At 53.5% G+C, this 10,845-nt stretch overlaps 1 protein-coding gene across 7 annotated transcripts; it reads right to left on the bottom strand.

The window, feature by feature from the left end:
- Positions 1 to 17: 17 nt before the first annotated feature.
- Positions 18 to 10,835, bottom strand: LOC125702606 (ectonucleoside triphosphate diphosphohydrolase 8). Of its 7 annotated transcripts, none has more exons than XM_048966130.1 (10): positions 10,001 to 10,835; positions 7,781 to 8,835; positions 7,029 to 7,695; positions 6,083 to 6,233; positions 5,248 to 5,407; positions 4,505 to 4,735; positions 3,130 to 3,393; positions 2,465 to 2,575; positions 2,189 to 2,323; positions 18 to 1,578 (listed from the first exon to the last, which is right to left on the bottom strand). In XM_048966130.1, the coding sequence occupies exons 3-10, from the start codon at positions 7,681 to 7,683 to the stop codon at positions 1,387 to 1,389; spliced, it is 1,899 nt and encodes a 632-aa protein (XP_048822087.1). In that variant the 5' UTR covers positions 7,684 to 7,695; positions 7,781 to 8,835; positions 10,001 to 10,835; the 3' UTR covers positions 18 to 1,386. The 7 variants fall into 7 exon arrangements, with proteins under 7 accessions (XP_048822087.1, XP_048822089.1, XP_048822086.1 ...); XM_048966132.1 differs by having other exon boundaries at positions 7,029 to 7,903; positions 8,717 to 8,835; XM_048966129.1 differs by having other exon boundaries at positions 8,717 to 8,835.
- Positions 10,836 to 10,845: the final 10 nt, after the last annotated feature.

Here is a 10,845-nt window from a genome sequence, read left to right as displayed (position 1 = left end):
TGAGGAGCCCACTGCCATCGGTCCCATCTGCCAGGGGTAGGAGACACCAGAACCAGCTCATCTGGACACAGCTGGCCCAGACAGGAGCTCTGCTCAACCTGAACAGATGTCCTGCACTGACAGATCCTGTGAGGTCTGTTCCAGCACTCACTTGGCAGCATTTCCTGCAGCCTGTTCCCAGACCTGACATTTTTACCTCTGTGGTTCCGCTGCCAAAGATGTTCCTGTATAGGGCAGAGAGAAAGGAGGGGACTGTGTTTGGCTACAGGAAATGTCCACGTGCCATGTGTCACATTGCAGGGTGGGAAAAGGTTCCTTTCAGGCAGGGGAGTTTACTCCCTCTCCATGATGGTTAGGACCATTATATATCATCTTCACACAGTGAATACTCTGTGGATCTGAAAGAGCCAAAGAGCTCTGATTCTTTCTCAGCCCAGATGCCTTTGGTTGTTTTCTCAAGCCCCTAAGCAGTCCTGCCTGGATTTTCCTGCTTCTTGCTGTGTGGACAGGGGTCCTGCAGCAAAGAGAGGCAGCTGTGAAGACACCCCTGCACACACCAGCCTGGGGCTGTGGCAGAGGCTTGGAGGGTCTGTGCAGAAGGCAGGCTGGGCACTGCAGTGCTGACCTGGTGGCTGGAGCTGGAAGGACTGAGAGGACTGATTCTTGCAGCTGAGCTGTGCTGGGCTCTGCTGATGTAGATAAAACACTCAAGTGCCTGGAGCTGGAGCCTGCTATGGATTTAGTGTCTGACAAAGCTGGAGTATATAACTTGAACGTGAAATAAACACTGAGCAGAGTTGGCAGCTCTTAAGTTCCAATTGTATTTTTTTTTGCTGAGATATGATTGTAAATAACTTACAGACAGCTGACAGTCTGTCCTTGGAAAGACATTCTACCACATACTACAGAAATCTTGCACATCTTATACAAGACAGGATACAGAAAATGCCAGTCCTCTCCCCAGAGCCTAGGTGGCCACCACTGCTCTCCAGCACCCATTGCCTTCCACAGCTGCAGCTGGGAGAGCCAACCCAGCAGGTGTGGAAGTGCCGAGGGATGGAAGCTCTGCTAGACTTGTTAGCGACCTTTGTATTTGAAAAACAAAAAGGGCTTTATTTCTAGCTTGAATTCTTATGGCTGCCACATCTCAGTTTGGCCTTTGTCAGCCAGATTGAGGAGGTTTCTGGCATCATTTCCTCGTTGAGGTTTGTAGGGAGCTCAAGATGCCTTTGATGTCTTTACAGATGTGGTTCAAGAAGACTTCATGAGCAGTGGAGGTGGGGCTTAATGCCTTCTTCCCTCTCTTGCTTCCACCTTTTCTTGCACCACCCTCCCTGCCTGGTTTAGAAGGCAGGGTGCCCGTAGGCTTCTTGGAGCTACTTGGAGCTACTTGGATTTCCAGAAACACTGGAGGAGAATTGCCACCAGGCCTGTAACTATAGCCAGCACAATGAAGGAGATGGCTCCTGCCCACAGACTGGGCTGCTGCCCCTTGATGTGTTCCAGAGCCTCCGTGGGGATCATGTTGGTGAGGTTCAGCATGAAGCCCAGCGTCCAGCCAATATCTGTGTTTTCTGCCTGAGGTGACAGAACACAGGAGATCATCAGAAAGTGCCTCCCTGGGGGAGTGGTGGCTTTAGTGTGAGGGACGGTGGCAGACCTGGGCCCACCAGTGCCAGTTACACAGCAGCTTTGCTCTCCCCTTTCCCAAGGGCTTAAAGGGCAGCTGCTGTTGTGCAGATGTGCCTCTGTGACCTGTGTTTTCCTCCCCTTAAAATCCTTCAAATTTGATGTCATTCTGGTTCACGTGGCTCATGGGGCCACAATCGCTTCCCTGCTGTTTATGTGAATTCTGCACAGCATTAGTGATCAAAGTGGCTGAATCTTACTCTGCACTTCTCTCACCCCCTTAAAATTAGCTTATGTTTCCATCAGAGTACATAAGAGCTGGGGTCAGTGGTTTGAGGGCAGGCAGGACTGAAGCTGTGCTGGGATCCCCAGACACGAGGCAAGGACACATTTCTGGTGCAGGAGATTCCAGGGATGGTGCTCCTGAATCACAGAATTGTAGGGATTGTAGAGATCATCGAGTCCAGCCCCCCTGCAAAGCACTGTGTCCCTGGGCCAGGGCAAGGACGTGGCCACAGCTGTCTGCCTGTTCCCTCTGCCCCACGAGGCTTTTTTTTACCTTCTGGCTGAAGTGGATGTTGCTCCACGTGCGCTCATCAAACTTATAGCCATCGACCAGCAGTGTCAAGATGTAAAGTCCCACCATGCAGTACGTGTGTAGGTGCTCCTTATTGTCTGGGAAGGTCTCCACCAGCTTCAGAGTCATCGAGGGACACAATATAATGAGGAATGAAACCTTCCCTGGCCCAGAGAACAGCAGAGCACGTGCTTTCTGGGCAGGGATTTGGGAGAGGACAGGCAGAGGACTCCTTGGTGCCCTTTACAAGGCTCTCACCTTGGACCAGTTCTTGTTGCAGAAGTCCCAGACTGTGGCATTGACATGGCTTAGAGACTGCTGGCTGGTCAGGTTCAGGAAGGAGAAGGTGTAGTAGAACCCCGCAAAGGCCTGGAGAAGAAGGGGGGATGGTAAAAACTGCATCTCCCTCCTCACCCAAAGGAAGGCCTCTTCTCACAGCACCTCTGGGCTTGGGGTCAGCACTGCCATCCCTGCCTCAGACAAGTGGGGTATCAGATTAAGAGGGCTGGCTGAGCCTGTGGCAGAGCATCTCACTGCAACCACTTGGATCAGATCTTAGAGTAAAGCCTGACCCAACAGACCCTCTGCCAGGGGGCAGATTTCCATGTGATCTCTGTGGTTCTGCATCCATCTGACAGTCTACAACACTTGGAGGCCATGGACAAGCCTTTGGTTTCTGTTTGCACTCAGGAGCCTGGCCAGCTCAGGCTTGTTCCTCATGGACAAAATCTTCCCATTTCCCTCAGGGGGAGCTGGGACATTGCTGAAGGCAGAATCCACCTTCCAGCTTAGGGGCAGAGGTTTGCAGATGGGGCCAGCTTTGAATTCCCCTCTTTTGCTTCCCCTTCTCACAACCAACAGAGGGAAGACTTCCACCCTCCATCCCCGCACCCACACCAGCACCAACAGCCGAGGCTCCTTACAAAGAACTGTCCCCTCACAGGTGGCTGATAGACCCCGTCGAACCCACACGTCCTGTTGGCCCCACAGGTGAAGTTGAAGAGCTTCAGGATGGCGGTGCGGCACGCCGCCGGGTTCCCCGTCCCTGTTACTGTGAGGATCTGTGCAGGGCTGAGCGTGCTTGGAATGGGGACGCAGGGACTGTCGTAGAGCTCTGCTACAGTGACGTTCTCCTGGTATCCCTTGGGGTAGCAGGGGTGTGATATCTGCTGGGCGTACCGGCTGTCCTGTTGAGAGAGAAGCAGCCATTACCTTTTGTGCTTGATGTGTGATGCCAGTGATAACTTACCCCACAGCTCAGTCTGTGCTTACACCCTCCCTGAAAGCAGGATCTAGATCCCAGGAGGACTTGAGCAGAAGCAGAATCCAATCTTTGGATGCCTTTAACATGCCGATGCATTTTGTTAGTCCTGCCACTGCTGCTGAGCAGGACTGCGGTGGTGGTACCACTGTGAAGCCTGTAAGGTGCCTGTAAGGCTGGAATCTCGCTCCCATGGCCACTGCCTCTCTGCTGTGTGGAGAAGTTGTCGTTTTTGGTACCTGGTTTGTCCCCACCACATCTTGCAGGTTCTAACCCAGAAAGGACTGAAGGTGCGTTCCATCTGCACGCTCCCCAACTATCTCCATCTCCCATGGCATTGGACATCTCACCTCCCCATCTGAGCTGAGATGGGAAAATTTCTGGCTGTTGGTGGAGCAGTGTGCAGGAGAGGGTGTCTGGAATCCTCACTTTGAGAAAAAGTCAAAGGGGCAGGTGAATGTAACTCCCATTAACAGCTATAATCTCTGCACTGAGCTGTGTGCAGTCTCAGCTCCCCTCCCAATCTGCTCTCTTATGGAGGGGCTCACAGTTTGGACATTTGATCATCCTGGCCAGGAGGTGCCAGACCATGTCTTTGGCTGACTGCACTTCGTGTCTTCTAACTGAATGCTGCACCTGCTGTCCAAGGAAGGACCTGGTTGGCTTTTAAATCACTTCACATACAATGAAGCTGATCCCTGGAAACCATCCAGGCAAGGAAACACTTTATGTGGGTATCTGTGAGAACAGGGAAGAATATAAAGCTACGTCTGGACTTGGGAAATGATGGAAAATGCTGTTATATGACAAAATCTGGGGAGGTGAGAGCCCTGCACAGCACCACCACTACTTCCACTCAAATGATAAAATTTTTTAGTCTAGTACATAAAATAAAAGCCTTTCTCAGGTTCTTGAATCTGTGAAACTTCCCAGTTCCCTACCACTTTTTCTACATATGTGTACAAATTTTCTGGAAGACATTTTTCATGGCGATGGGAAACGGTTGAGCAGCTTCTACTGCCCCGTGGCTGCGATACCTGATGGAGAGCTGCCATCAGCCTCTTCAAGGCCTGCATCTGCCCATAGCACAGGTAGCTGTGGGTGTAGAGTGAGTAGTTGGTGCCGTACAGCCTGAAGAGGACAGACGTGTTTTTGTCTTCAACGGTGACTCCAGGCTGGAAGGTTATTTGTGTTGAGGCTCCTCCAAGATCCAGAGCTCCCAGGACCTCAGCGTTTTGTGGATGTTCCCATTTTCCTGCGAAGGAAAACTGGCCCCATAAGGCAGTCAGTGTTAGTCTGTCCCTTCCCTAAAGGTTCTGTGATCTCAAAAGCCTCTGGGAGACCTTCCACATCCTATGTCCCTGTTTAACCCCTTGCTGCCCACATCCTCCTCAACCCACATAGATCTCTGTATAATGCTAAGGTTTGAGCCCTTGGCTGCTGCACATCAGCTTGGATCCAGGGAATTTGAGGAGGAAAAGTGTAATGTTCTGGACTCTGATACTGCTGTGACACCAAAATCAACCCATATATCAATGGAAAGCACAGGACCAGGATGAGCTGGACACAAAGATCCTCCTGCTCTCGACTCTCCTAATCACACCTGTAGAGTAAAAGGTGCAGTTCACAACAACATGCTACATTTGTTTGGATGACCATCACTCTAAAAAGACATTTCACTCCCCTGTGGGAATAAAGAAATCTGGTCTTTACGCAGACAGGAAGACACACACACGATGCATCCCCCCCACCCCCCCGTGCCCCCTCCTCTGGCCCGGACCTTGATAAGTGTGTCCAGCAGGTAGTTGACAGTGATCCAGCCAAAGGAGCCCTCCTCGTTCCCGGTGAGGATCTGAGCTCCACGGAAGTCCACAGGGTACTCACGAATGGCCTTGGTGACCTCAGCGAAGACCTGCTCAGCCTTTGTGCTGTTCTGCTCCCTGCAGAAGCAGACAAATCCCATGTGGTGGAAGATGCAATTGCAGGGGAGCTTTCAGAGCAGGCTAACAGTAAAAGGCTGTGACCTGCAAAGGAGTGGGACTACACAGTGACAGCATATACCCCATCCATCCATTGCTTTTAATCATATAAACAGATTATAAAAAAAGATGTTTTATTAGAACCTGTAATGACAGGATAAGGGACAATGGTTTTAAACTGAAAGAGGAGAGATTTAGATTGGATAAAAGGAAATTTTTCACAATTAGGGTGGGGAGGCACTGTCAGGATGCCCAGAACTGTGGATGCCCCATCCCTGGAAGTGTTCATGATCAGGCTGGATGAGTCCCTGGGCAGCCTGATCCAGTGAGAGGTATCTCTGCCTATGGCAGGGGGTTGGAAATGGATAGGCTTTAAGGTTCCTTCCAACCCAAGACATTCTATGAATTCAAGTCTAGCGAAGGAGGTTGTTCCTCCTCCAGGGTACTGCCAGGCAGGCACCAGTGTAGGCCGTGGGGTTTCCCCATGGAGCAGTGAGCTGGCTATGTTGGCCAACCCCCAGCGGGCTGCAGAAATGGATGCTCAGCCATCTGATGATGATCTGATGATCTGCCCCCAGTCCCAGCCCCACACCCCTTCTAAGATGCTGAAATGTGGGGGGGCAGCAGTGCCCGTACCTCAGCAGCCTCATCCCCGCTGTGGCCCCCAGGTAGGTGGGTGTCTGCCACTGCTGCTCTGCAGGGATGACTGCCATGGCCTTGTCCAGGCAGGGCTTCAGACTGGCACCAGCTCCAGTGGGATCATCTGCATAGCTGGAGATGCCAGATCCTGTAACAGAGCACCTTGTGATGCCCAGGAGGAGAACAGGATAACAGGAGACACATCCACCCTGAAAGCCAGGAAGACCCCACAGGTTTTCCCCATGTACCAAGACCAATCATGCCCTTCCAAGGGCATCCCCAGAAGGGCATTGCTCAGAGCTGGCTTGCCTGGAGGTGGCACATGCATGCTGCAGGAGCAGACAGAGACTCCTGCTCTCCAAGGAGGGGGGAGCTGCTGTGATGCTGAGTGTGTGGTTAATCCCAGTTTCCCAGCAGTCAGTTGACAAATAGCATGGTTAGCACGGTTCCTTACTTCCCTGGCAAAGGGGGATTCTCTCATTTGTCCTTTGGAGAGGATGTGTGGAGCTGATACATGCACAGAGGTGCTCTCCATGCAGCTCGGCACAAACACGCTCTTATTTTTATAGGCTGGTGCTAGACCTGAGCTCCCAGCGTGGTCCTGCACTGGGTGGAGGCAGCCAATATCACTATTTACCTTTCCTCCAAGCTCTGCACTCCAGGTCCTCCACCAGCCCCAGTGCCCTTTCATTTACCCTTCGCCCTTCACCAGACCTTTGCTTTGGAGCACAGTTAACCAGTAACTGACACACTGTGGCTGCAGAGCCTTGATTTGCCATCAGGGCAGGCTCTACAATCTCCCACCCCTTGCCCAGGCACTCTGCCCTAGGTCAGTGGCCTTTGTCAGTCCCTTTTAACCGACTGCCCAGAACAGCCTCCAGCCTGGTGTCCCTAGGCTGAGCAGAGGGCGGGGAGAGGGACAGACACGTCCCAGCACTCTCACCATTCACAGTGCAGGACTCCACCTGGGAGACGATGCCCGTGCCGTTCTCCTTGTCTGCAGGCCACTGGTAGATGTAGAGAGCCGTGTGCGTGGAGCCGGCGTCGAACACCAGGCCGTACTGCAGAGAGAGGCCGACGGGATGCAGGGTTTCGGAGGTGCAAAGCAGATTTAGCTGGCTGCAGAGCTCCAGGTGAGCAGGCAGAGCTGCCAGTGGGCAGGGAGTGGCCCCCGTGACCAAGCCAAGAGTGTCACCGGAGCAGGGAAAGCGTGACATCGCAGTCGCCAGCTGTACTGAGGCCAAGGCTCTTTGTGAGCTAGTGGGGAAGTTCCCTTGGTTCTCTGCAGTGAAAAGGCTGTATGTGCCGTAAGCAAGAAAACTGTGACAAACCCATTTGACGTGCCACCCTGCACGGCAGTTTGTCCCCATCTTGGTGAATAACAGCACAGCCTGCCTAAAGCTGGAGAAAATCTCAGAATAGAGGTTAGACAACACCCAAGTGAGAGAAGGTAGATGGGCTTCTGCCAAAGGCTTTACCTTAGTGCCAGGAGGCAGCAACACATCCTTCACATTTACAGCACTCAGTATGAGGGCAACGATACTGAAGACACAGGTGGCTGCCAGGAGACCTGCAACGACCTTGGCTTTGTACTCCATTCCTCTTCTAACCTGCAAAAACACCCCAAGTCCAGCTTAGCGCTCCTGTATTTGCAAGGCCAGATTTGAAATGCAAATCTCATGGATGGGGTGGGACCTGTCAAGATGGACCTTCTCCCATGTCTGAAAAAAGGGCTTTAAACCATTCTTGGAATCACAGTCACAGAATTCCAGTATGGCTGAGGTTGGAAGAGACCGTTGGGTCCACCTGGTCCAACTCCTGCTAAAGCAGAGACACCCAGAGCAGGGCCATGTCCTGGCAGGTTCCCACTGGGTTGATATCTTTGGAGTGCAGAGCTGCATCCCCCTGGCACCCACATTCTGCCATTATACCCTGCACTACCTCACACAATCCATCCCACACACTTGTGACCAGCAGGTCATATAGAATCACAGAATCATGGGACAGTACAGGTTGAAAGGACCTCAAGAGACAATCAAGTCCAGCTTCTCATGGCAAGCCTAAATGAGACTATCTAACCAATCCCATCTTGAAAACCTCCAGTAATGGGGAATTAAAACATCTGTTGCCCAACAGTATCAGACTATCCTTGGTCTTTCTCCAGGCAGGGGAACAGCATCTCCATCCATGTGTCTCCTGCCTGGTCCAGCTCTGCTCACCTGGTCAGAGCTCAGCTCCCAGCATCATCATTCCTGAGGCATCAGCAATAAATTGCAATGGAGAAGTGAAACCCAAGGCCTGGTTCTCTACAGCCCCACAGCACAGAGCAGCTGACACGTCCTCGTGCTCAGCACCCCATGTCTGCTCCAGATGTGCTTTTCTACACAAAGTTCTCCCTTCTGTTCCTGCATCACCCTGCTCTGTACTACCATTGTGTGACTGCAGGCAGTAAGCCTGACCTCGTACAGCCCAGCCTGCACAGCACTGGGCTGCAGCTGAGCAGCAGATGCCCTGAAAGCCCTGGAAACAGCCTAAAGAAATGATTCTAACCCAGCCACTGCCATGGGGTGCACCCTGGGGAGCTCACTGGGCTGCACAGTTCTCCCAAGAATGCATAGAAAATACCCTTACCTTGTAGCCAGTCCAGGTCAGCAATTTAATAGGAAAGGAAGACCTTTGGCAAAGTCACAAAAGACGGCGATTCCTGTTTCAGTCGATATCTCCAGTGATAAATGAGGGTGACCAGTGCCCTATAGGACATGCTATGTATAATGGATAACGTTCTTTTCTGTTCCACGTCATGGGACAAGGGACGTGGGACAGGAAACCTTTATCAGACCTTATCCTATGGCCAAGAGCCCTGCCCCGTACAGTAATGAAGGGCAGAAGATATCATATGCAAGGTGATGAACTCTATTGTGCCATCTCCAGACCTATTAGCCCTGCTGGTTTGCACAGATGTAACCATGCAGCTGAGAAGTGCTTCCCTTGCTCCTGGTTTAACAGCAAAGGAAAAGGTCCCAATAGCAGCACACATCTTGGAAAATTCTGCCCCAGGCAGTGTGCGACGGTGATAAATTGCACCATGTCAAACCACCTTCACCTGCCCTCGGTAAGGCCAAATTTCTATCTTATCTCAGCAGCAGGCAACAACTGCAGGCAGCACTGAGTCTGCAGGGACAGGGGAGGAGAGTGGAGCATGGGGAAGGAGCAAGCAAGCAGAAAACAAAGAGGGAGGGGTGTGAGAAGCCGATGGATCTGCCCAGAATTTCTGTGGCACTTCAGGCTGTTTTGTGCTACTGTGTCTGGCACAGCGCCCTTGTACAGCAGGTTTGGGGCACAAGCGGAAGGGATAGAAGGGTGGTGATGCCTTCAGAGCTGCAGTCAAGCCATGCTGCTGTATGGCTCCACAAGGAGCAATGCCCAGATGTTTCAGTGTGCAGAAAGCTTGCAGCTGTGCATGCTGCTTGAGCTGCTCCTGCACGGGTTGGTATGTGACCAGACACAGCAAAGTGCTGACAGCTGCTGACAGCCCCTTGCAGAGTCTCTTGAGAGGAAGGAGGGGAGCCTCAAAGTTCAGACTCATGGGCACTGCTGGCCATAAACTGTGTGCTGCTTGGGAAGATGTGTTGCTGTGCACATGTGGGATTTGGGGTCAAAAGGGCTCTTAATGTTACAAGGAAGGGGGGATATGCAAGCTAGGAGTCCCCTTGCCAGGCAGAGCAGCGCCCAACCTCCCACCCTGCCACCAACACGAGGTCCAGCAGTGCCCTCCACATCCCCTGCATGCACTGAAGGCACCTGAGCCACGAACCACAGCACCCTCTCACCTGCCTCCCACCTCACCCCTGCATCAATCTCCCCACTGCCAAGCCTCGCCGAGGTCGCCCATTGCCATCCCCTGCCCATGCTCACCTGTGCTGCTGCCAGTGGGGCCAGCTGCTGCTCACCTCGGTGTCAGCGCGTACCTGGAGTGCGGGCGCTGAGCCTGGGACAAAGGCTGCCCAGGAGTCCCCTGCACGGCCCTCCCCTTGGCCTCAAACCAGCAACCTCCCCTGCAAGCAGCAGGGCCGGGGCTGGAATAGAGCCCGTTTAACCACCTCGGTGCTGGTGGACAGGCTGTGCCCTGGGATCCTCACCCTTGGGGGCTGTTTGGAGGTGCCTGGCAGCACTCTCCTTGATGCTGACGGTATCCACGCCTCGAGGGAGCTGGTGAGTGCGTTGGCATCGGGACAAAGCCTGAGATCTGGGAGAGGAGCTGTAGTCCACAGATCTCCCAGTCCCACAGCTGCTGCAGGGCAAGGCATGGCGGAGCCTGTCACCTGCACCCCAGCTGCCACCCTCTGCTCTGCTATTCTGCTGCTGTAAGCAGGGCCAGGCTGGCAGAGCTGCCCAGGGCAGGAATAGGAGAGACCTGGCAGGTGGGGACCCGTCCTCACGGAAACACATCCCCAGTGCCAGGGAGCTGCCACCACAGCCAGGACCCCATCTGTCCCCAGGGGGCTCCATCCCACGGTTGGGGTCCCTCCCAGCCACACGGCTGTCCCCACAGATTTGGGCTGGCTCCCACAGCCAGCGTCCCTCTCTCCTCTCGGTGAGGTCCCCGTCCGTCCCCACAGCCACAGTTCCGTTCCCGGACTGGAGGGTCCCTCTATCCCACGACGGGGGCTCTGCACCCCCCCGCCCGGTCCCGCTATCCCCACTGCCGATCCGCGGCTCGCAGCGCCGCTCCGTCCCGCATGTCCGTCCCCTCTCAGGGC

The sequence above is a fragment of the Lagopus muta genome, chromosome 19 (assembly GCF_023343835.1).
Source record: "Lagopus muta isolate bLagMut1 chromosome 19, bLagMut1 primary, whole genome shotgun sequence".
NCBI classification, from domain to species: Eukaryota; Metazoa; Chordata; class Aves; order Galliformes; family Phasianidae; genus Lagopus; species Lagopus muta.
Note: the sequence above shows the minus strand (reverse complement) of the source record. Positions and strands in the feature narration are given on the sequence as shown.